This window comes from Odocoileus virginianus, chromosome 6 (genome assembly GCF_023699985.2).
Source record: "Odocoileus virginianus isolate 20LAN1187 ecotype Illinois chromosome 6, Ovbor_1.2, whole genome shotgun sequence".
In the NCBI taxonomy this organism is placed as follows: domain Eukaryota; kingdom Metazoa; phylum Chordata; class Mammalia; order Artiodactyla; family Cervidae; genus Odocoileus; species Odocoileus virginianus.
In genome coordinates, this window is record NC_069679.1 from 13,934,448 (window position 1) to 13,959,184 (window position 24,737).

At 56.0% G+C, this 24,737-nt stretch overlaps 2 protein-coding genes across 3 annotated transcripts; both read left to right on the forward strand.

The window, feature by feature from the left end:
• Window positions 1-714: 714 nt before the first annotated feature.
• RABGGTA (Rab geranylgeranyltransferase subunit alpha) lies at window positions 715-6,490 on the forward strand. Of its 2 annotated transcripts, none has more exons than XM_020880953.2 (17): window positions 715-818; window positions 1,131-1,185; window positions 1,354-1,464; window positions 1,842-1,966; window positions 2,157-2,344; window positions 2,602-2,805; window positions 3,111-3,194; window positions 3,281-3,363; window positions 3,452-3,553; window positions 3,657-3,762; window positions 3,868-3,919; window positions 4,054-4,142; window positions 4,258-4,346; window positions 4,441-4,557; window positions 5,181-5,294; window positions 5,539-5,626; window positions 6,281-6,490. In XM_020880953.2, exons 2-17 carry the CDS (start codon window positions 1,183-1,185, stop codon window positions 6,427-6,429), a joined length of 1,704 nt encoding a protein of 567 aa, XP_020736612.2. In that variant the 5' UTR covers window positions 715-818; window positions 1,131-1,182; the 3' UTR covers window positions 6,430-6,490. The 2 variants fall into 2 exon arrangements, with proteins under 2 accessions (XP_020736612.2, XP_070324918.1); XM_070468817.1 differs by lacking the exon at window positions 715-818 and adding an exon at window positions 883-983.
• Window positions 6,491-8,799: 2,309 nt separating this feature from the next.
• TGM1 (transglutaminase 1) lies at window positions 8,800-23,362 on the forward strand. The gene is made up of 15 exons (XM_020880996.2): window positions 8,800-8,914; window positions 9,642-9,953; window positions 10,109-10,297; window positions 11,266-11,514; window positions 11,903-12,021; window positions 12,129-12,236; window positions 12,657-12,831; window positions 13,251-13,389; window positions 13,515-13,618; window positions 16,269-16,357; window positions 16,895-17,048; window positions 17,155-17,436; window positions 17,566-17,726; window positions 18,067-18,203; window positions 22,960-23,362. The coding sequence occupies exons 1-15, from the start codon at window positions 8,890-8,892 to the stop codon at window positions 23,183-23,185; spliced, it is 2,469 nt and encodes an 822-aa protein (XP_020736655.2). The 5' UTR covers window positions 8,800-8,889; the 3' UTR covers window positions 23,186-23,362.
• Window positions 23,363-24,737: the final 1,375 nt, after the last annotated feature.

Below are 24,737 nucleotides of genomic sequence, written 5' to 3' on the forward strand. Positions count from 1 at the left end.
GACTTATGAATATGTGTGTGTGTGTGTGTGTGTTTTCCATTTTTACAGTTCACAAGACACGTGGACTGGAGATACAAGTTTGAGGGCCATTAGCATACAGGTAGCAATTAAAACCAAGACTGTGGATGTAGTCACTAGGAGAAAGTGTGGGCCAGAAGGTCTGTGGACTCAGGACTGAGCTCTGAGGAACTCCAACTCCAAGCAGTTGAAGGCTTGGATCTGTGAACAGTCTTCCTGGAGCAGGGTGTGAAAAAAGGAATGAGTAAAGGAGATCAACAACATTTAGGGGAAAACAGGGTGAACATACGAGAAGAAGGGGCGAAACTGCAGGAGAGGCCAGAACACGGTGTCAAGTCAAGGAAAGTCTGTAGCGTCGAACACTGCAAAGGTCAACGAAGATAAGGACAGGAAACTTCCTTAGGTCTGGTAACCAAGAGGCGGCCAGTGCGGCCAGAGTGAGGTCACTCCCGCGATGAAAGGGTGGGTTTCCGTTGTTGAAGAAATCTTTTCAACTGAAACGCAGTTTGAGCAGCTGGCTGGGAACTGCACGCCGCGCTGCTTTCCCGAGCTCATCAGAGTCAAGCGTTCACACTCTCACACACCAGAAGGCTAACAGGGACTTGGCGTTTTCGAACAGAGCGCGCAGGGATCTTGCGCAGGCGCTTCCGGAGTCGGTCGGCTCTCCCGCAAGCCCCTCCCCCGGCCTGCAGAGGGAGCTGCGCCTCGGAGAAGCCAGGGCGTGACGCCGCTCTAGCCAGCGCTCCGACTCGGTGGCGGGCGCCGCAGCTCCGCGTCCCGCTCGCCTCCTCCCAGCCCAGGTGGGTCCGCCCGTGGGGGGCAGCAGTGCTTGGGAGCCGTGGGGCGGGCGGGTAGCGGCAACCTCTGGGCGCGGAGTGGTCCCCATCACCTAAGTGCCCCAACTCGACCCCGGTCCCGGCGGATCGGGCTGTGGGCAGGGCCGCACGTGTGGAAGTCCAGTTCGGGTGGGTTCCTCCTGGACTTGCAGTGTCTGTCCCGGGACCCCTTAACACCCCAGGGATCTCCGCCCGGGCTTGCTCACGGCTTCCTGGGGACAGGAGGGGCGGGGCTCCAAGGGGCGGGACTCCCATGATTGACACGTCTTTCGCCAGGTTTCACGGGCACCACTGGACCCTTCCCCTGCCCTGAATCTGAGCCAGCACCATGGTGAGAACCTAGCCCAGCGCCCTACCTCCGCATGCTCATGCCCTTGCCCTTGTCCAGCGTGGGCTTGCCTCCGTTGCCCGATATAAACCTGGGGCTCCGCAGGGGTGGTTCCGGTGGGTCTGCCCCAGCAAGTCAGCCTGCACTCTTGCAACCCGCCCATCCCTATAGCACGGGCGCCTGAAGGTGAAGACATCGGAAGAGCAAGCGGAAGCCAAAAGACTAGAGCGGGAACAGAAGCTGAAGCTATACCAGGCAGCCACCCAGACTGTCTTCCAGAAGGTGGGGCCCTCAGAGGTAGTCCCCTCTCACCGTGGCTCCCTTAGCGTAGCACTTGGCCAAGAACTGCACCTTAGAGTCAGGTTGCTTGGATCCACATCTATTCTCTCACTTACTAGTGGTGTGTCCTTAGGCAAGCTACTGAATCTCTTTAGACCTCAATTTGCCCATCTGTAAAACAGGGCTAAGGATTGCACTTACTGCATAAGGCAATTGTGAAAATCAGTGCTTGCAAGATTACATATTACCCCATCAAGTGCTTTGTATAGTACTTGTAGTAAAGTGTGGCATTCACAGAACATTCAGCAGTTCTATTTATGTTATGGAGCTCTGTAGCAGAAGAGTGATGTGATCCCTGATCCTGCTATCTATCCTCTCAGCGCCAGGCTGGAGAGCTGGATGAGTCAGTGCTGGAACTGACAAGCCAGATTCTGGGAGCCAACCCTGACTTTGCCACCCTCTGGAACTGTCGACGAGAGGTGCTCCAGCGGCTGGAGGTCCAGAAGTATGTAGGGGTTTAGGGCCCAAGGAAGATGGCCACTCCCTCTGGCCCTGCCGGCCTGAGTCCAGGGGTGGAAGAAGAATAGGGCAGCCAGGGGCATAGGCAGAGGGCAGTGGAGGGCTGGATGCAGAAAGTCAGGGGTGAACTGAGATTGGGTGTTGGAGGGCCCTGACCCCCATTCTTCCGGGCACAGGTCCTCTGAGGAGTTGGCCGCTTTGGTGAAGGCAGAACTGGGCTTCCTGGAGAGCTGCCTGAGGGTGAACCCCAAGTCTTATGGTACCTGGCACCACCGCTGCTGGCTGCTGGGCCGCCTGCCAGAGCCCAACTGGGCCCGGGAGCTGGAGTTGTGTGCCCGCTTCCTCGAGGTTGACGAGCGGAACTGTACGTTCCTGCAGATTCTGTCCTCCAGCCTACACCTGCCCCGTGTCCCGGTACTAGGGCCTCAGTAAGGTCCAGAGTTGGGAGGGATGGCCAGGATGGGCCCACTGAGCTGATGACACAAGGGATGATGAAGCCAAATGTGTCCTCCATGGAGGGCACAGAGGTGTTTCTTGGGGTCTCCAAGGGGATGCCAGGGTCCCAGCCAGGCAGCTCTTCTTGCCCTGCTTCTGAGATGTGTTGTCTGCCTATCCCCCCAGTTCACTGCTGGGACTACCGGCGGTTTGTGGCTGCACAGGCAGCTGTGCCCCCTGCAGAGGAGCTTGCCTTCACTGACAGCCTCATCACCCGAAACTTCTCCAACTACTCCTCCTGGCATTACCGCTCCTGCCTCTTGCCCCAGCTGCACCCTCAGCCAGACTGTGGACCCCAGGGGCGCCTCCCTGAGGATGTGCTGCTCAAAGGTAAGCAGGGTCAGGCTGTGCTCGAGAGGACTCTGCCGTGCTGCCCTTCTGACCCTGATGCCTAGGCCTGCTCCTGAGCCTACCACTCGGGAAAATGCTTGGCTCTGGGGATGCATAAGATCCAGCCCCTGGCTGCAGGGAGCCCAAGTGTCCACTTGGCTCCTGGTGTACCCAGCCCCTAGGTAAGGCTGGCATAGAAGTGAAACTGAAGGCAGGAAGTTCTCCAAGGAGAGGGCAGTCTGTAGGGGTAGACAGGAGCCCAGAAGGGTCCTAACCAAAGCCCCATGCCTCCTTGGCCCCTGCAGAGCTGGAGCTGGTGCAGAACGCCTTCTTCACTGACCCCAATGATCAGAGTGCCTGGTTCTACCATCGCTGGCTCCTGGGACGAGGTGAACAGTAGGGAAGAGGTGGGGGATTGGAGCCAAGAAGGAATGGAAGGATATTTAAGGCGACCTGAGACTGTTTCTTCCCACAGCTGATCCCCAGGATGCCCTGCGCTGCCTGCACGTGAGCCGGGATGAGGCTTGCCTGACTGTCTCCTTCTCTCGGCCCCTCCTCGTGAGTCCCGAAGCCTTGGCTGAAGGGTACCGTGGATGGTGGGCCTGGTGCTGTTGGAGTGATGGTCTGTCTCTGTCCCCTGCACCAGGTGGGCTCGGGCGCGGAGACCTTGCTGCTCATGGTTGATGAGTCACCCCTGGCTGTGGAGTGGAGGACCCCAGAGGGCAGGAACCGGCCTAGCCACGTCTGGGTATCCCGGGGTTGGTGGGCGGAGTCGGGGCTGGGACAGGGCTGGGGTGGGAGAGTCAGAAAAGTGGTGCAGCCTGGGCTTTCTCATAACCCTGTACCCCCAGCTCTGTGACCTGCCCGCCACCTCCCTCAACGATCAGTTGCCCCAGCATACATTTCGTGTCATTTGGATGGCAGGCGATGCCCAGAAGGAGTGTGTGCTCTTAAAAGGTGAGCCAGCCTGCAGCCTCCACCCTTTGCAGCAGCCCCCCAGCAGCCTCCCATCCCTGTCTTCCTCTCATGGGTGTCCTCTGCTACCCCTGCCCTGTCTCTCAGGCCGCCAAGAAGGCTGGTGCCGGGACTCCGCCACGGATGAGCAGCTCTTCAGGTGATGAGCACAGGCAGGCACACGCAGGAGCAGGGCTGTGCACTCTGGGCAGCTGGGTGGGGTGCCGAGGGCAGATGTCTCAGACTGGCTCCTGGGGATGACCAGCACCGCTCCCCCACCCTGGCCCCCCTCAGGTGTGAGCTGTCGGTGGAGAAGTCCACGGTGCTGCAGTCGGAGCTGGAATCCTGCAAGGAGCTGCAGGAGCTGGAGCCTGAGAATAAATGTGAGGCCCGATTCCCCTGAGCTCCTGCTCCTCTAAGGAGGGCCCATCCTAGACAGGCTCCTCGCCAGGAGGATCCAGATGAGACCTGCCGTCCTCTTCCCCGCCCTCTCCCCAGGGTGCCTACTCACCATCATCTTGCTGATGAGGGCGCTGGACCCCCTGCAGTATGAGAAGGAGACCCTGCAGTACTTCCAAACCCTCAAGGCAGGCTGGGTCTGCGGGAGTTGGCACGTGGGCAGCCCAGCGCGCAGGGGGCCGGCAGCTGACACACAGTCCCTGTGCCTGCTCTCCCTGCCAGGCTGTGGACCCAATGAGGGCAGCGTACCTCGATGACCTGCGCAGCAAGTTCCTGCTGGAGAACAGTGTGCTCAAGATGGAGTACGCGGAGGTGCGCGTGCTGCACCTAGCTCACAAGGTGGGGTGTGCGCAGGCGCCTTCCCTCCCTCACCCCGCTGGCCTGCCTCCCTCTTCCTCAGGACCTGGCAGTGTCTATGTCTGCTCCCCAGGCCTCAGCCAAGACACTCACCGTCCCCCGCTTTGCCTTCCATCTCACATGCCCTTCTGCACATTTCTTCCTTAGCTCATCTATGCTTCTCTCCCTGGGGCAGACCCCAACACCTAACCGCTGAATAGTTCTCAGAGATTTCTGACAAACTCCCGACTCTCTTTTTTCTCTGTAGTCCTTCCTAATCGGTCTCCCCAACACGTTATTTTTATCATGTCGCTGCTGCCCACCTTTGCTGCCACCAAACCAACTCCGGGCTCCCCAGGCCCTCTCCCGCTAGTGTCTGTGTTCATCCCAGCACTGTGTACCTGCCCCATCTCAGGCCACCCCGGCCCCAGCACCTTTGTCTCCCCCGTGTCCTTGATCTGGAACATGTACTGCCGGGGGTGGTGAGGTATGCTTCCCAGCTGCTCGCTCCTGTCCTCAGCTGGGGTCCCCCAGGGCCTGTGTGGGGCGCACCGGGCGAAGGCCTGATGAACGACGGCTGAGAGCTGTCTCCCCGGCCTCGCTGGGTATCTCGTCCCCCTCCTCAGGATCTGACGGTGCTCTGCCATCTGGAGCAGCTGCTCTTGGTCACTCACCTTGACCTGTCGCACAATCGTCTCCGATCCCTGCCGCCTGCCCTGGCTGCCCTGCGCTGCCTTGAGGTAAAGCCCCCACTCCTCTGTCATGGTCCTGGGTTTCCCTTTCCCCTTCCTCCACCTCAGAAGTCTACCCATCCTACTAAGAGATGCCCGGGTCATCCCAGCCCCCACAGAGGACCCCAGCATGCTCCTCTGTCACGCAGCCTGGCCCCAGGAGCCCTTCCATGCCCTGTAAACTGATCACCTGGTGGCTTGTACCAGTCCCATGCTGACAGTGGCCTGCCTGCCTTGTCTTCCCTGCTCCCAGGTGCTGCAGGCCAATGATAATGCAATCGAATCCCTGGACGGTGTCACCAACTTGCCCCGGTTGCAGGAGCTCGTTCTGTGTAACAACCGTATCCTTCCATCTGGGTGCCATTCAGACAGCAGGGAGGACACGGTGCCACACCAGGAAGGGATGGCCAGGAGGCGGGCATGCCCCTGGGTGTGAGGAGGGGGCGTTGGCCATCTCAGCTGAGAAGAGAGGATAGCCTGGCGCTGTATGAGGCTGTCATTGACTCTCACTGGTAGAGTTTTGTAGGATGGAAGGAAGTGACTTCCTCCAACCTGAGTTCACAAACCAGTGCCTACAGATGTTCTTGGGTACCACATCGTATGTTTAAAGTCAGGAGGTTTTATATTCTTTCAAAAACCTAGAGTTCCAATTCTTCTCAAAACTTGTAAGTTGAAGCATGCTTTGGCCTGCATTTCCACTAGGGAGCCCTTGGCCATTGATGAATCATGGGTGCCTCTGCAGCAGGGGTTGGCTTTCCCTTTGGCCACAGTTTCCACCACCCCTCTGGGACCATATCCCGTCAGGGTCCTGCACCTCATGCCTGGCCCCCGGGGGCAAGTGTCTGCAGCCTAGAGCCCTATGTCCTACGGGGAAGTGGCCAAGGGGCCCATCCAGCGGGCCTCTCAGTAGCAGTGCTCGTTCTGCAGTGACAGGTGTTCGGGAGCAGGCGGATCTGGAGAACCAGCTTTCCTTGACTCCTTGACTCCTGCCCAAGGCCTCCAGCAGCCTGCAGTGCTCCAGCCTCTCGCCTCCTGCCCCAGGCTGACCCTCCTTAACCTGCAGGGCAACCCGCTGTGCCAGGCGGAGGGCAGCTCAGAGCACCTGGCCGAGCTGCTGCCTTCTGTTAGCAGCATCCTCACCTAAGAGGCCCTGTCCCCACCCTTACCCTTTAACTTATTGGAACTGAATAAACAATGAAGAGGTCCCTGAGCGCTGCTAAGCTGCCGCCGCCACCACCATTATTGCTGTCACCACTGCTTTTCTGGACATGAAAGGGAGAGAGATGTGTCGGCTTCCTGGCTCTGCTTCCGTTTTATGCTCAGTCTTGCTGTTCCCTATCATGGAGAAGCAGAACCTCCTTGGTTGGAGAATCAGGGCCACGGCTGGATTGGAGTCTGCCTTCTTAGCTTAGGCTAAGAAGCTTAGGCTGGGCCTAAACTCCAGGCTGGCATCTGGTTGGGGTTCAGGTTCTAGTTGGAGTGAGGCTACAAAGCACTGGAAGTCTCTCCAACTAGAAGGGCTCAGAGAAGTTTCTTCCGTGACCTGTGCCCCTTCCAGATACCTTGTCTGCCCTGGCTCTCCTTCACCAAAGCTGTTCCCAGCAGGTGTGGGTCAGAGCGCCCTGGTTCCACTCTCTTATAACAACACTATTAGTCTCCCTGAGTAGCATGCCCAGGATAAAGAGCCCTTGAAAATACTTGATCCCACTTGATGCCCGCAAGCTCTCAGGGCCGAGATGATTAGGCCTATTGTGCTGATGAGGAAACTGCTGTTCAGACGCACCCAAGGTTGCTGAGCTCAAGTGCTGGAGCCAAAGCTGTCTCTGCAACTTGGTCTGGGATTCTAGATTCATGTTCTTGCTTCTGGATTGGGCAGAACCTGGCCTTAGCTCCTGAAGTACTGAGATGGTGTCTTTTCCCAGGGTCCCCCCCTCCAATACACACAAATACCTTGTCCTGACTCTGAAAGCCCTGGGGCACTTGAGCCTCCCGGGAGGGAAGGGGAGTGGCTCAGAGGTTAGGGCCCTGACTCAAACCTGGCTGGGTGGGGAAACTGAAAGATTGATTGAAACAAGAGGGAGAGAATGTGACCAGGCATTTTCTTGTTTCCCTGAGAAAATACCTGGGCCTACATGTACACACACTGGACTCTCAGGGCCCTCCCTGCCCTTTCCGTATCCAGAGTGATACACAAACAGCCTTCCATGAAGCCCTTTGGCTGACCTGCCTGATACCTGCCTGGAAATTTGATTTCTGCTAGTGTGATTTCTGCTCTTGAATGTGCTGGAGGTGGGGTTAGACACCCCCTGCCAGGTCTGGAGCTTCGACTTGGACAGGAAAAGGTCGTGGGGGTGTGGAGGGCTCTGCCAGGTCCTGGAGCCTCTGTCCCCACTCCCCAAGGCACCTCCCTGTCCCATGCATCACCAAACTCAGCCTCTCCTCCAGGCAGCTTCCTTGTATCTCCTTGCCCTCCCTGTTTTTACTGTCTTCTGTTTAGTGTCCCATGGGCAGAGCTGGGACTCTGGCAGGATGGAGAGAAGAGAACCCAAGAACAGGGTCCCAACCTTCCAGAAGATGCCTGACCTCCTCTTTGCCTTGGGGTTCTCTTGGTGGCCTCTGTGGTGTTTCTCCCAGGGTTGGGATGGAATTGGGCAGGTGGCTGCAGCCGGTTGGTCAGGATTCCTAGGAAGAATTCCAAGTTGAGAACCCCGGCCTCCAGCTCACCAGACATTTGTCTCAGTGGAAGAAGGGGGTACTCTGCAGCCTGCAGAGAAAGACTTCATTCCCCCCTGAGCCTCAGAGCAACGACCAAAGTCACCTCCAAACCCCTGGGGGGTTGGGGAAGGGTGAGGGTTAGAAAACGAGATAGCTTCCACTCTGACTTTCCTAATCCCAAAGGTGGAGGGACCCAGGGAGAAGGGAGCAGCTCTCACTCATACTGGGGGCTTGGCAGAGCCAGAGGAAGAAGGAGGAACAGGTGGATGGTAGGGTCAGAGGATCTGGTAGAGCCGGCAGGTCCAGGGCTGGCTGGTGGAGCCAGTCTGAGGGCCAGGTGCTGATGTCACCAGTCTGTAACAACTTGGGATCCAGGGACCTCCCTGGGCTGGATGAGTCCTAGAGCCAGCCCATGGGCAGTTTCAGAGACAGGCAGGCAGCCTGAGCTTGGGAAGACCAAGTCTGCTGGATAGAGGTGTGGGTGGAAGGGGCTCCCTGCCCCGTTGCCCTCTGAGCTTCTCCACCGAGAAGGTGCTTCTGAGGCACCCAGTTTGGCAGGCAGCATCCGTCAGACAGGTGGCCTCACCGAGTCTCCCAAGTTGAGCCCTCACAGACTCCAACCGCGCCCACTCCCTACACCTCGGTCCCCGGTTCCTCGAAAGGGAAAAGAGGGTGTGGCCCAGCGTCATTTCCCGGCCCCCAGACGCTGGACCTCCTCCCCCAAGTGGGGACCGAAGCAACCTTCCTTCCCCTTCTTACCAGAAGTTCGGCCCCGCCCTCCACCCTTAAAAACCACTTACCGGCCCGCCCCACGCCTTCCATTCGTGCGGCGGAGTCTGTCCAGTCCCATCGGTCCCGACCTGTTCCACCTCCGCCGCGGGACTCAGAGATGCCGTCGCCAACACCTTCATCAGGTGAGGGGCTCCGACGGTGCACTGCGATGCTGAACCCCAGCGATGCTGTCTGGGGGCCGAGGTCGGGGACTAAGAAGGTGGAGTGCGGGCCAGCCAGAGGCTGTCCGCCCCAGCGAGGCTCCCGGCGGAGATCCCCTGCCGAGGAAGCCTGACTTCAGGCACCTCCGCCCCCGACCCCTCCCAGCAACTCCTCACGGCTGTTTGACCCGACTACGTGGGGAAATGCCAGGACCCCCAGTGGTGAATATCGCTCATCTGTCTAATGCAGGGAGCAGTGGGTGGGGGTTCCTTCTAAGCAATGGGTCCTTGAGGCTGTCAGCATTGGATCTCTAGACTGAGGAGCTGGCATGGGGAGCAGGCTCAGGATGGTCTGCACTGCCGCCTCTCGAGGCTGTGACAAGCGTGCACTCGTTTCCTGGGGTGAGTCCTGGAGCAGGTTTCTGGATTGGGCATCTGCTTTTGAGGATGTCCGTGTAGGGTGAGAGGGGAAAAAGACTCGTCTCTCTAATGTGGAAAGTTTCTTTAGGTGAATCTGAGAGGAGTCTTTGGGGAAGGTCTCTGGGTGGATCTGAGAGAATCTCAGGGTCAGGGGCAGATCATCTGTCATCTGGCTGGGACCGAATCAGCTCTCTGGATGGAGGGTTTCCGGGTGAGCTGACTGGAGCATCCTGTAGGGGTAAAGGAGGCCTGAGAGAGTGATCAGAGCCTCCCTGCCTCTTCCACACAGGTGGTCCTCGCTCGGATATGGGCCGCTGGGGCGGAAACCCCTGGCAGCCCCCCACCACACCTTCCCCAGAGCCTGAACCAGAGCCAGATAGACGGACTCGCCGTGGGGGCCGTTCCTTCTGGGCTCGCTGCTGTGGCTGCTGCTCTTGCCGGAACACAGAAGACGATGACTGGGGCCCTGAGCGCCGTGGAGACCGGGGAGCTCGAGGGTCTGGCTCCAGGAGCCGAAGACCCGACTCCCGGGGCTCAGACTCCCGCCGGCCTGGCTCCCGGGGCAGCGCTGTGAACGCAGCTGGAGATGGCACCATCCGGGGTGAGGCCCACCTGGCCATGCTATCTGAGAGCCAAAATGCCTTAATGGGGCCTGAGGCTCATTCTGACATCTCTGGGGGCCTGGGAGGCTAGTTGGGGGTGGGGGGAGCCTGGACTCCCCGTGAAGCTTTCCTGAGCCAGAGCTGTGGTTTGCAGAGGGAATGCTGGTGGTGACTGGTGTGGATCTGCTGAGTTCACGCTCAGACCAGAACCGCCGAGAGCACCACACGGACGAGTTCGAGTACGATGAGCTGATTCTCCGCCGTGGGCAGCCTTTCCACATGGTCCTCTTCCTGTCTCGTCCCTATGAGTCCTCCGATCATGTCACCCTGGAGCTGTGCATCGGTCAGTGGAGGCTGCAATGGGGGATGGGGATGGCAGTGATGAAGACCCCAGGTAGGGTGGAGTAGGGATAGGTTAGCAGGGCTCCCAGCCCTGGTATTAGGGTAACAGGGGTGTCTTTAGGCTCCTCCCTTACCCCACTCCTCGCCCCTGCCAGCTAAGGCAGGTGTAATCATGTAAGTGTGTCCCCCGGAGGGAGGGTCTTGGCTTCCCTGTTTTCGTTTCCTAAGCTCACCCTCTCCAAGCCTCCAGGAGCATTTGTCTCAAGATACTTTTCCTTTGGATCCTTACTACCGCATCCTCTCCAGTGTTGCTGCTTTTGTGTATCTTTCTTTCTGGGTCTGCCCTCCTTCCCCAGGATGTGACTTCACTCTCTGTCCAACTCTGTCTCTCTGTACCCGTGACCCAGGGCCGGTGCCTCCCTCATTGTATTGCTTGGTGGCCACTGACTGCCTAGGCTGGTGATTATGCTGCCGCCGGGGGCGGGTGACTCCTGGTACCCTTTGATTAGGGCCTAGCCTTGCCCACCCCAGCCTCTAATTTCCCAGGTACCCTTACCACCTCCAGCAGGGATGCCCTGGGCTCTGGAAGCTGCAGCCCCAGAGAGCAGACAGACTTTCAGGACAGGAACTGCGCTTTCATGTGAGGCAGGGACACCTAGACCCAGACAGGGCGGCTCTGCTCCTCCAGCCCAGGTACTGGGACAGTCAGGCAGGCAGAGGGTGACGGTGACCTGGTCTCTTCTACTCACCTCCGAGTTAAGTGCGGAGGGAACAGGTTTGGGATGTTGGACTGGAGCTCTGCCCTGACATGTGGTCACGCATCGGGTGGGGACAGAGCTGTTCTCAATCTGGCCCAGGCAATTGTACAACTCAGGACACACATCCTGGGTGGGGCTGAGAGAAGTCCAGGGCTCCATCCACCTGCTTCAAGTGGGCTGCAGCAGCTAATCAGTGTTTCCCCCACGGCAGGAAACAGTCCCGAGGTGGGCAAGGGCACCCATGTGATCATCCCAGTGGGCAAGGGGGGCAGTGGAGGCTGGAAAGCCCAGGTGACCAAGTCCAGTGGGCAGAATCTGAACCTACGGGTCCACACCTCCCCCAACGCCATCATCGGCAAGTTCCAGTTCACCATCCGCACACGCTGTGAAGCTGGAGAGTTCCAATTGCCCTTCGACCCTCACAATGAGATCTACATCCTCTTCAATCCCTGGTGCCCAGGTGAGCTGCTGGAGCAAAATGTGGACAGGAGGGGAGGGCAGGTAGGACTTCCTTTACTAGATCTGGCTTCGTGCCTGGGTGCCTAGCCCTAGGAGAAGCCAGCCTCCCAGTGTCCAGGTGAGGGGACCTCGATGCAGGACGTAGAGAAGTGCCCAGCCCAAGGTCACAGAGCTGCATCACCTCTCTTAGTGAAGGGTCCTGGTGACAGCCACCCTTCTCCCATTATCCCTATCCTGTTTGCTCCATCCTTCCTGGAAGCAGTGCTGTCAGGCTAGAGGCATCCCTGCTCTTCCCTTGTGGTCTTGAGCCCTGCAGAAGCAGCCGAGGGGCAGGTGGGACCCAGGGAGAGGGCTGAAGGGAACCAGGCATGTGTGTTTTGGGGACACAGAGGACATCGTGTATGTGGACCATGAAGACTGGCGGCAGGAGTACGTGCTTAATGAGTCGGGGCGAATTTACTATGGGACAGAAGCGCAGATTGGGGAGCGGACCTGGAACTATGGCCAGGTATGGTTGGCTGGGGCCTCGTGCACTCGGGGGCGCTAGAGGCAGGTGAGGCGGGGTGGGGCTGCAGGTGCTAGCCTAAGGGTCACCTCTGCCCTGGCTCCCCCCAGTTTGACCACGGGGTGCTGGACGCCTGCCTGTACATCCTGGACCGGCGGGGTATGCCCTATGGAGGCCGTGGGGACCCCGTCAGTGTCTCCCGGGTCATCTCTGCCATGGTGAGCTCCCTTGCGTCTCTGAGCCCTACTGAGTCTCTGCCTGCTGTCTCCCACCCCCACTCCTACCCTTTCTGATTCTTCCAGGACCCCAGCCCTTGCAAAAGGTACGGTGGGAAGGGATCTCACTCATCTCCCCTCCCAATCTGCCCCCTAACCCTCCCCTTCCTGGCTCCTGTTCCAGCTCTATTGGAATGTAGGACCAAACCCTAAACTTGGCACACCCAGGATTCACATTCCTGTGTCAGACCAGGATGGGGGGGCAGAGGGCTGTGGGAGGGGCAGGCAGGACTCAGGCTGCCTCCGAATCCTGAGCGGTTAGGGGTCAGGGATGGTTGCAGGGCCAGGGGCTAGGCTGAGGGCCACATGGCAGGTCCAGAGCCTCTCCCCCAACTCTGCCCCACCCCATCCTGTCCTGGACAGGTGAACTCCTTGGATGACAATGGGGTCCTGATTGGGAACTGGTCTGGAGATTATTCCCGCGGCACCAACCCATCAGCGTGGGTGGGCAGCGTGGAGATCCTTCTCAGCTACCTACGCACCGGCAACTCTGTCCCCTTCGGCCAGTGCTGGGTCTTCGCCGGTGTGACCACCACAGGTAGTGGAAGGATGGGACGGGAACCGCCTCGGCCCTACACGGAGGATGGAAAAAAGCTAGGCTCCACCTTCGTGAGCCCAGCCCAGTTGTGGCTACAGTGCAGGGACAGGCGGGGGTGGCTGGCAGGCTGGCCTTAATTATCATTAATTAGTGTTAACAACCCAGAAAGGCCTGGAGGAGAGGAGGGAGAAGGGACAGGTAGGCACAAGGCCAGGCAGGTGGCCTGGCTTCCCCTAACCCCCAACACTCCCTGACTCGGTGAACTTCTGACCCTAGTGACCCCTGCCCCAGCTAGGCAACCCCAGTTGCCCGTGTCCCCTTGCTATTCCTGACCTCATGCCTCACCTGCCCCCCTACCGCTGCCCTGGCCCTGGGCCCTGAACCCCAAGCCTGCACACACACACCACCCCCCCCAACAGTGCTGCGCTGCCTGGGCCTGGCCACCCGTACTGTCACCAACTTCAACTCCGCACACGACACAGACACTTCCCTCACCATGGATATCTACTTTGACGAGAACATGAAGCCCCTGGAGCACCTGAACCATGATTCTGTCTGGTGAGGCTGGGGCCGGGCTGGGCTGCCTGTCCCTGCTGATGACCGGAGACCCGAGGCCTGAATGCCGAGAGCAGGGGAGGCCCCAGGTAGGCAGCTCACCGAGCCCTCCATCTACCTTCATCCAGGAACTTCCACGTGTGGAACGACTGTTGGATGAAGAGGCCAGATCTGCCCTCAGGCTTCGATGGGTGGCAGGTTGTGGACGCCACACCACAGGAGACCAGCAGTGGTGAGCAGGGCCCCTGCCTGGTGCCCAGACCCCACTGGGGGCCCCTCCCTGTGTCCCCAACTAGGGGAACAAACTCCCGTGTCCTGGACGGGGCCTTGGAGTCAGGTCCTTTAGTGCCACAGTTCTTCAGACAGACTCATGAGGGCAATCACCATGTGACCCTTCATTTATTTTCAACTTTCTGCATAATTATGTGCCCAAATTTTATTTATTTATCATGGTTATTACACCCAGATGGCTCAAAAGTCCAAAGATTTGAGAGAATTCAGTGAGAGGTTTCCCTCACCCTACAAATCCACTTTTCCCACTTAACATTTTTATTTATGTGTCCTGGAGGTAATTAATTGAAAGACCTTTTTATTTATACATATATTTTTGTAGTTTAAAAAGTCACTATTTTAAGTAAAGAGCTTCCCAGGTGACTCAGTGGTAAAGAATTCGCCTGCCAATGCAGGAGATGCAGGTTCGATCCTTGGCTCAGGAAGAGACCCTGGAGGAGGGCATGGCAACCCACTCCAATATTCTTGCCTGGAGAATTCCACAGACAGAGGAGCCTGGTGGGCTATAGTCCATGGGGTCGTAATGAGTCGAACACAACTGAGTGACTAAGCACTGTTTTAAGTAAAACATGCTTAGAAGAAAAAAAATATACAGAATTGCATAACATAAATTGTAAAATTTCCTATTCTCTCTCAGGTGGTTTCAGTTTTGTTTCAAGGAAATTTCTAGGCCTGAATTCCGGGAATAGATTCCAGAAATCTGTGTTTTTGAAAGATCCCCTGGTGATGTTGCAGATCGGCTGGGTTAGAGTCTTTCTCTGGGGCACAGTGTTAGGTCAGCAACAGAGTGAACCCAGCCCCTGACTTCCTCTCTTTTGATACATAGTCTTGCTTTTACCAAGTTCCTCTCATTGCTCCACTGAGTTACATGTATGGTATGGGGAAAAAAATAGGGTTCAGGTAGGTTCAAAGGAGATAACAGCTTCTATTACCCAGTCCGGCCTAAGAAATAATCACTGATGACATAACCTACTAGTCTCTTTTCCGCAATGCATGTTTCTGCAAAAATAAGATCTCTCCAGACCTTCCTGGTGGTCCAGTGGTTAAGACACCACACTTCCGCTGCCAGGGCCACAGGTTCAGTCCCTGGTGGGGGAAGTTTTGCATGGTGAGGTGTGGTCAAAAACAAAATTAGATCTCAAACAGGTCCCCCACACCCTTCCCACTTAATAATCTGGCCCCAGGCGGGCCCCACCTGCCCCTCCAGCTGCTTCTTCCCTCCCCACCTCTCGCTTCTCCCTTCCTCACCCTGAGTCAGATAGCCTTCCCCTAGCCTACCTCCTCTTCTGGTCTCTGACCAGACCCCTCCCTCTCAATCATCTCTGTAAACAGTGCCCCCTGAGTTTTACAACCCCAGAGATGCCTGTTATATTTAAACAGCCTGTCACAGGACACCAGGAGACGTGAGTTCCAGTCCCCGCTCTAGGAAGTGGGTGGGCTAGGTGGCAGGCAGGGATTCTGAGGCCAGCCGGGCCCGGGCTTGATTCTAGCTTGATCACGTCTTAGATATGTCATCTTAGGCCAGTTCCTTGCACCTCTGGGCTCTGGTGTTCCTGTTTGTAACACGGGGATGAGGCATACCTCATAGGGTGACTGGGAGGATCAAATGAGAAAGCATGTTAGACTAGCAGCATGGCTGGAGCTCAGTAGCTACTTAGTAAGGATTAGCTCCTTCCAGTCTGTCTGTGTCCGGCTGTCTTGTGTCTCCTGGCATTCACTTTGCCTTGCTGAGCCTGTTTCCCCATCTGTAAAAGGAGACCCTAGTTCGAGGTATTTTCTAAGATTCTCTCCTGTTGGACACCCCTCACTTCCTGTTCTGTGTCCTGTCAGCCACGCCTCCTCTCTATCAGCCTCTGTCCTCCAGAAAGCCCTCCAGAGCACGTTGAAGACAGACACTGTTTCCTACCAGCTCCCCTGTCGCCTCCCCACAGAGAGGATACCGTGGGCTGTAGAACTGAGAGTGGATCTGGATCTTTCTGGAATGGTGATTGTGATGTCATCGCTCTCCCAGGTGGCAAGCAGAGCCATAATGGGTTCTGGGTTTGTTTTGATGTAGGATGGGGTAGGTGGGGTGGGGCCTTGACCTCTGGGAGTCACAGACAGCCGACATCCAGCTTCAGCCAGTGGAGGAAGTGTGCCAGCAATTTGGTTAACAAGGCAGGCTTGTCCCCACAGTTGTCCCCGCCCCCCTCACCCCCACCAATGACTGAAGCAAAACAGGACTGCTCTCCCGTTTGTTTGCCCTCCCTGAGCTGGAGTGTGAAGTGAAATTGGTCAGTCGTGTCCGACTCTTTGTGACCCTATGGACTGTAGCCTGCCGGGCTCCTCCGTCCATGGGATTTTCCAGGCGAGAATACTGGAGTGGGTTGCCATTTCCTTCTTCAGGGGATCTTCCTGACCCAGGGATCAAACCCAAGTCTCCTACATTGCAGACAGACTATTTACCGTCTGAGCCACCAGAGAATCTGGACTGGTGGGGGCTGAACCCGGGCAGTGGGCGCTGGGTGGGCTTGGAAGGGTGGGCCCAGGATCTGGGGGTCCCACTCAGCCTCCTTGGATCTCTCACCCCTGTGGCGCCCTCACTCCCGTAGGCATCTTCTGCTGTGGGCCCTGCTCTGTGCAGTCCATCAAGAATGGCTTGGTCTACATGAAGTACGACACACCCTTCATTTTTGCAGAGGTGAGGGCTGTGCGCCTTGGTGCCTTCGTGGGCAGCCTGGGGAGACCAGGGCACTGGCGTTGGTCCTAGGTTCTCTGGTGCTGCCCCACTGCTGACCAACTACCCGTGTGACTTTGGGCAGGTCACTCATTCTACAAATTTTAGTTTCCCCAACTGTAAAAAGCCATAATAATGGCTGCTGTGCTTTCTGTGCTCAGGATCAAAAGAAATAATGGGTATGAAACTGCTTTATAAGTCACGGAGTCAGCAAGTGAGTGCAAGGGATTACTGTTATTAATGCCCAACGCACCGTGAGGAGCCTCCCAGATCAACTTCTTTCCTGCTGTCTGGCCTTTTCTGGCTCAGCTTGAAAAGTCTCAAAAAAAAAAAAAAGAAAAGTCTCCCAGTTTCACTCTGCCAGGAAGCTCCCAACCTTTGGATCCACCTTCCCTGCAGTTCTTAGGATCTGGGGAAGGCAGCTGGGGGGTCAGGTCCACCCTCAGTCCCTCTGGCTCATTCATTTCTGGTTCATACCCCCCACAACTGCCCTCCCGACAGGTGAACAGTGATAAGGTTTACTGGCAGCGACAGGATGACGGCAGCTTCAAGATCGTGTATGTGGAGGAGAAGGCCATTGGCTCACTCATCATTACGAAGGCCATCGGCTCCAACATGCGGGAAGACATCACGCACACCTATAAGCACCCAGAAGGTACCAGCTCCCCATCCCGGCCAGCTCTGGCCACACCAAGCGTGCCTTCCAAGCGCCTTCCGACCCAGGAGCAGCTGTAAGCTCACCCTTGACTCCCAACCCCCAGGCTCAGAAGCAGAAAGGAAGGCAGTGGAGACCGCGGCCGCCCACGGCAGCAAACCCAATGTGTACGCCACCCGGGACTCGGCAGAGGATGTGGCCGTGCAGGTGGAGGCACAGGACGCAGTGATGGGGCAGGACCTGACGGTCTGCGTGGTGTTGACCAACCGCGGCAGCAGCCCCCGCACCGTGAAGCTGCATCTCTACCTCTCTGTTACCTTCTACACCGGCGTCACGGGATCCATCTTCAAGGAGAGCAAGAAGGAGGTGGTGCTGGCGCCGGGGGCCTGTAAGTGCCCCTTCCCCAGGCTGTAGCACCCGCTCCACAGCTGGGTACCCCAGGGCGGGGGACATGGAGACCCGGGGAGGCCGGGTCTGGGGAAGCAGGCCTCGGTGACGCCAGGCCTCTTCCCCGCAGCGGAGCGCGTGACCATGCCCGTGGCCTACAAGGAATACCGGGTCCACCTCGTAGACCAGGGGGCCATGCTGCTCAACGTCTCAGGCCACGTGAAGGAGAATGGGCAGGTGCTGGCCAAGCAGCACACCTTCCGTCTGCGTACCCCAGACCTCAGTCTCACGGTAGAGCAGCGGGCTGGGCTGGGGGGATTAGGGGGTGAGGCGCAGGGCACTAGGCCAGAAGCAGTGGTGGGAGGAGGTCAGGGACCAGCCTGGGCTCTTGGACTTCGGTTCCCTTTTCTGGAAAATCAGATCTCATTTCCCTTACTCTGGGGTGGCTTCAGCTGGGGAGTAGGTTAGAGTTTCCTCTCTGGCTTTGGGTGAGCCTCCCCCAGAGGCAGGAATGTGGGTGGGGTCAGGGTGGTCTTCATCCTAAGGAGCTTTCTCTCCGTCTCTGGTGGGAGTGTCCAGGCCCATCAGTTTGGCCTGAGGCTCTGATGATGGGGGTCTCTTTCGGTCTCAGTTATTGGGAGCAGCCGTGGTTGGCCAGGAGTGCGAAGTACAGATTGTCTTCAAGAACCCGCTGCCTGTCACCCTCACCAACGTCGTCTTCCGGCTCGAGGGCTCTGGGTTGCAGAGGCCCAAGATCCTCAATGTTGGGTGAGTGCAGCCCCTCCTTCTGCCCCGGCCACTGCCCTTGCCAGCCTCCTGGATGCATGGGTCCCACCTTTGTCCCTCTCCTGCTCAGGTCAGGACAGTAAGGTCTGTCACTTGGGGCCGGCCAGCAACACCTCCTGACTCAGTTCAACCCAACCAGTGCTAAGAAGGCCTGTTTCAGGCAGTGCTCCTCGGTGTCCCTGACCTGCCTTGCTGGCTTGTTAGGGAGCTAACACCTCACACGGGGATCACTAGTAATTTGTCACTACTCTCACCCAGCACTCAAGAGTTGACCAGGCACTTTCAGGAATGTCAGCTCATTTGGAGACCCCCAGTACCCTTTAAAGCACATTACAGATAATCATATGATGCGCTTCAGGTCCCAGCTTCATCACGCATGGGCTGTGTGCTATATGTATGATCTTCTCTGTGCCTCAGTTTTCTCAGCTGTAAAGTGGGGATAACAGTAATAACCTGGCTCTGAGAATCACAGGAGACCATGCATGCAAAGCCCTCAGTGTGGTGCTGGGCACAGCATCAGTCCTCTGCTGGTAGCTGCCCCCCCTTTACAGACAGGGCGGCTGGTGGCCACATCTCCCACAGTGTCTCGGCTCCTAAGGGGCAGGCTCCACTCCTCCACCATGGCGAGCACCTCACACAGGCTCTCAAGCTGGTTGCTGGGTTGGTGCCGCGACCACAACAAGCAGTTCCTAAGGAGAGAGCCCTGTGCCTGAGGCCCTCATGCCACCTGCTGGGGCCTGATCCCAAGCCAGGGGAGGCTGTGTGCCCAGCCAGTCCCAAGGCCGTGTTCCCAGGCCATGCTGCCATCTCTGACATGGACTCATACATGCAGGAACAGGGAAAGCAGAGAAGGCCAGGGGCTGACCTTTAAGCTCAGCTTTCTGGTGACAAGGGTAGGCATTTTCCTCATCCAATAAAGAGCACCCGAGGGAAAGTGACTGCATTCACAGAGGGGCTGGGTGGGGAAGTCGAGGGTCCCTGACCACCCTACCCATCCCTCTTCCCACACACACAGGCTCTGCCTGGGGGTGGCCACCACTTTCACCAACAGGCCAGAGCTGAAAAGGCTGCTGTTCTGACCTTTGCCCCATCCTGGGCTCCTGGGTGATGGGACATCTCACAAAGGAGCGCTCTCCTCCTGTCACCCTAAAAGGGTTTCTGGCAGCTTAGAGAGCGGAGCTTGGAACTCCCAGACAACCTACCTACTGGGGTCTCTCACCTGCTGCTGACAGACAGAGGTTCCCCTGTCCTGAGGAGTCCCCGGAGCTGGGCTCCCCGCAACTTCCCTGCCAGATCTTTGATTCTCTCCCCTTCCAGGGAGTAAGGCAAGTGCCTCCCGCACTGAGCACTGGAGACTCAGCCCCTCTCTTCAACTGTGGGGCTCGTGTGAGAGTCGCGCCACTGAAAGGGCCCAGTCTGCCCCCAGTAAATGAGAGGGTTGGATGGTGGTTTCTCGAGGCAGGCCCTCAGTTGACATTCTGTGGCTCCTCCAGCTACTGTGAGCCCAGGCGGGGCCTCCAGCACAGGTGAGAGCCCCGAGCTGCTGATTTGGGTGTGTTGTTGGCTGGCCAAAAAGTTCGTTTGGGTTTTTCCCTAACATCTTAGAGAAAACCTCTGAAGGAACTTCTTGGCCAACCCAAGCGATTCCAAAATTGGCATGACTTCACTCTCATTTGCACATCAAAGGCTGTGGTATGGAGCCTCATTACGGCAGAAGGCATGCCACCCCACCTGCTGACTGGCCACTTAATAAACATTCCAGCGCTTACTCCTCCAGATGGCTGTTGTCACCACTAGAGCAGTCACCAGGGGAAGCTAGAAGTCTGCTCCAAACCCTTCTCGGGGATTTCCCCCAGAGCCTGAATCATATTCTCTAGAATGTCCTTAGGGTGGTCTTCTAAGGGAGTGGATTTGACTTTGGGGAAACAGCCTCAAGTCATTTAGAACTAAGACTGATTAATAAGGTAAATAAGCAAGCCAGGTGGGTCATAATGCCCTTTTCAATCAGAAATGAACCTTGACTGTAAAGCAGGGACAGTGACTTGGCCAGGTGTGAGTGTACGCCCAAGTGGGTACTTGTAATGTGTGTGTGGTTTTAAATGGCTGTGAAGGAAAATCTGAGAGGAGCTTTTTTAAATGTTCAGTGTGGTTAAACAAGAGCATAAATGCTAATTTGCTGCTAATACTCAAATTAGCATCAAAGACAATACTAATTTGGATGTCTAAGTTCTGATGTCCTGTCAGGGAGTTTGTTTTATTACTGGCACTCAGTCGTGGGCACATTCCTGCGTTAGTAGCTGATGTGTTTGCCTTCAACTCTCAAACCAGGGTGCAGCCAAGATCTCGCCAGACACTAAGATCAGGGTAGGGAGAGATCTTGACATCCCTCATTGGAACCTAGAGAGCAATTTATCTTGGAAATAACCTTATAAATAAAGGCTAGGCTCTGAAATAGTACAGTTCAATTACACATGTGTGTGCTCAGTCGCTTCAATTGTGTCCGACTCTTTGTGACCCTATGGACTGAAGCCCACCAGGCTCCTCTCTCCATGGGGATTCTCCAGGCAAGAATACTGGAGTGGGTTGCCATGCCCTCCTCCAGGGGATCTTCCTAACCCGGGGATCAAACCCATGTCTCCTGAGTCTTCTGCATTGCAGGAAAATTCTTTACCCCTGAGCCACTGGAGAAGCCCCACAGTTCAATTATAGTATGGGTAAATAGACTTTTGAAGGCTGGTCTGAACCCAAACAACCTTTAACCTCATATCAATGGAAAAGTGGGCACAAATTAAAAACACAGATTTGTTACCAGGCAGAGTACAGCTTGGGGCTTCCGCTGTAACTCAGTGGTAAAGAATCCACCTGCAATGCAGGAGCTGTAGCAGATTCAAGTTCATCCCTGGGTTGGGAAGATCCCCTGGAGGAGGGCATAGCAACCCACTCCATTATTCTTGCCTGAACAATCCCATGGACAGAGAAGCCTGGCGGGCTTCAGGGCATAGGGTCTCAGAGTCAGAGATGACTGAGGCAACTGAGCACGCATGCAGAGTATGTATAGCCTACCTGTTAAGTTGTAGACTGAATTTCAAGTTGGATATTCTGATAGGAAGTCTAGAAATTAAGTCGACAACCTATCAGGTAGGCTATAGACTTCTATCTTCCAGACTTTCCTACTTCTTGCCTTCATAGAGCTTGGAGGCACCTTCAAGACCATCTGATCCCACACCCTCATTTTATATTCACTTCTATTTTACATCAGAAAGTGAGGATGACTGGTACATGTTCTAAACTACACAGTTAATGGGGTAGAAGGAGTACAGAGTGGTCCAGGGACGTCCCTTGGCTGCAGGCTCCAAGCTAAATGTTTTGCCCCAAGGATAGCTCATCCTTGATGTTGGGCTGTTGGCTCATTCCCTTGAAGGACTGTGGTGTTTGCACAAGTCTGGCTCCAGAAATGATCCCCAAGGCAGGCTCAAGTTTAGCAGGAGCCAGAGGTAAGGGTTTCAGGCAGAGGCAGGAAAGGACAGATGCTAACAGGTGTGAACAACTGCAATATACATTCAATCACAGTCAATGTGTCTGCATACCTGCAGATTGCTGGAGGAGCTCAGAGAAAGGTGAGATTCATTTTCCTGAGGGTAGGAGATGCTCCAGGGAGTCCTCACTGAAGAGGAGGTGTGAACTGGGTCCGGAGGCAGCCCAGGGGCAAGGCACGAAAACACTGTGAATTCAGGGGAGGGGTGGAGCTCACTGGGGCTGGTGGGCAGAAGGAATGAAGAATGTGGTGGTGGTGGGGGCAATGATCGCAGGCAGGCGGGGTGAGTCAGAGTGAGCCTGTGTATCAGGTTAGGGAGCTACAGTTTCATCTATCTCCTAAGCAGCAAGGAAGCCAAGCCCTTGAAAGGCTCAGTTCACCTCTAAGTGATTGGAAAAATGAATGGAAAATGAGATGAGAGGCAAGGAAGGCAGTTAGAAGGCAGGTGAAATTGTAAATTCCTGGAGGGGTGATCTGGGACTAGAGGTCCATAGGAAGGAAGAAAATAAAGACACTGAGGTGTGTGTGTGTGTGTGTGTGTGTATACCAGCATGTGTATTTCTGTCTCTCTCACACACACATGAGTGTGTGTCAATTTAATTTAAACATGCCAATTGTCTGTTCTTGGGAGGGACTCCAGTTTTGTTTGTTTGTCTTTTTGGGGACTACAGTTTTGTTTTGCTTGTTTTGGGGTTTTTTTTGAGATAACATCCTAAGAGGTGATGGTAGCAGAGGAGACTTCCTTTTCTTCTACCTTCTTTCTTGGCAAGCCTGGAAGTATTTGGCAACACTGTGTCAAGCCCCAAAGTCTCCTTGTGAAGTTTCCTTGATCTTGGAAACCCACCAGGGGATGGGGCTGACCTGGTTGGGGCAGGAGCACTGGCGATGGAGAGGGAGGAGGCTGTGCACGGTCTTTGCCCAGATGTTTGTGAGAGCAGGGAGGGAGGAGTTCTGAATGCCGAGGAGATTTCCAGCTCCGGAAGCTGGCTGGGCAGCCACTGATCAAGCTTTGTGGAGGCGGACTTGGGGTTCAGGCTTTGTCCTCCGTCAGTAGGTTAGGTCGTGGGTGTAGAGATTCCAGCTGAGCCCAGAAATGCCGGAAGGGCTCCGCCTTCTGCTCCTTCCTTCCAGCTGCCCCATCAGCCCTTACTCCCCACTCCACACCCTGTCACCCCAGGCCCATGACCCTATCTCTGCCTACAGGGACATTGGGGGCAACGAGACAGTGACTCTGCGCCAGACGTTCGTCCCTGTGAGACCAGGCCCCCGCCAGCTCATTGCCAGCTTGGATAGCCCACAGCTCTCCCAGGTGCACGGGGTCATCCAGGTGGACGTAGCCCCGGCTGCCGGAGGCGGGGCCTTCTCAGACACTAGAGGCAGCAGTCGCTCAGGGGAGACCATCCCCATGGCCTCTCGAGGTGGGGCTTAGCCCTGGGCCAGGAGCAATGGGACTGATGTCAGATGAGCAAGGACACTGCCTCAAGACAGGGCCTACGGCAGAGAGGCTCCCCAGGGGCTCAGGTGCGGAGACCCGGGCCCCTGGGTGGAGCCGATCTCATTTGCACAGATGCTAGACATAGATACTAATAAACTATTTTTTAATGAAGCTGCTGTTCTGTCCATGTGTCAGTCTATGCCAAGCTAAGGAGTGTGGGCCCACGGCCTATCCTGGGGATGCAACTTGGCATTTCTGACACCCCTAGTTCTGAGAAGCATGGTTGGCACATCACCAATGGCACCCCTCAACAGCTCTTAATGGAGGCCAATTGGCATCAGGACAGCCTCCAGTGCTTCCCTGGCCAGTCTCCCCCCACCCCAGGGAGCTTCTACTGGCCGAAGCCCTTCTGAAGCTACCTAGGCTGAGGGGGACTGCCCCTTCCACAGCACCCCCTAATGGAGAGAAGGAGCTAAATTCTTTTCTATGGGCACACGTTTGAGGTAGAAATAGGCTGGACTTCTCTGTGAACAGGAAAAGTCACTTTCCAGTATTGATCTTCAAATATCCTTGTCAAAGAATTTTTATGAAAGTAATACGTGTTCAGTGTTAAGCATTAAGAAAATACAGAAAATTGTAAAGGAGAAAATAACAACAATCCTCAACTCTCACCATGTATAGAAAGTAACTTAACATTGTTTCACATGCTGCTTGCCACCACCCACCCCGGCACCCTGCCCATAAATTCCTACAGAGTTAAATATTCATTGAAAACATCATGATTAGAGATGATAGACTCTAGATGGTAGACTAGGCCCTCCTCGTCCCTCGGATCTCTGGCTGCTGTTCTCACTCTCTTCAGCTGGTACCTCTGCCTCTGCCCAGACTTGGCAGTTGGGGTGACTCAGGCCTCTGCCCCAGGCTATCTGTCATCCAGCTACACTCTTGCCAAGGTGAGCTCTGCCAGCCTTGAGGTTTTAAAGACTCCCCAAGTTGTATGTGTTCCTTGCACCCCAAACTTGAGTATGTACTGCCTTCTCAATATCTTTACAATGTGACTGGCCAGTGTGGTTGTCTCATAGACACCCCAAGTATAACAGGTCCGAAGTCAGGCTCATGACCTCCCTCCAGCATATATCTTCCTGCAGCTTCCCCTACATCAGTAAATGGCACTTCCATCTTTCCAGTTTCTTGGCCCCAGACTTTTGGAGTCACCCTTGATTCCTTTCTTTCTCTCATAACCCACATTGGCTCTGTCAGCAAATCTTGCTGGTTCTATCTCCCATTCATAGGTGTCCAGCTTCTGGCCACTCCTCATCTCTACAGCCACCGTCCTGCTCAAGCTGCTTTCCTCCCTCAGCTGGACTGTTGCACTTGCTTCCTAATTATTTCCCTACTTTGACTCTTGTCCTTTGATACCCTGTTCACACAGCAGCCAGAACGAGCAGGTGGACCAGATCATGTCAATCCTCTACTTAAAGCCTTCCACTGCATCCCCTCAAATCAAAGTCCTTATAGCGTTCTGTGACTCTGCCCTCCCTCCCCT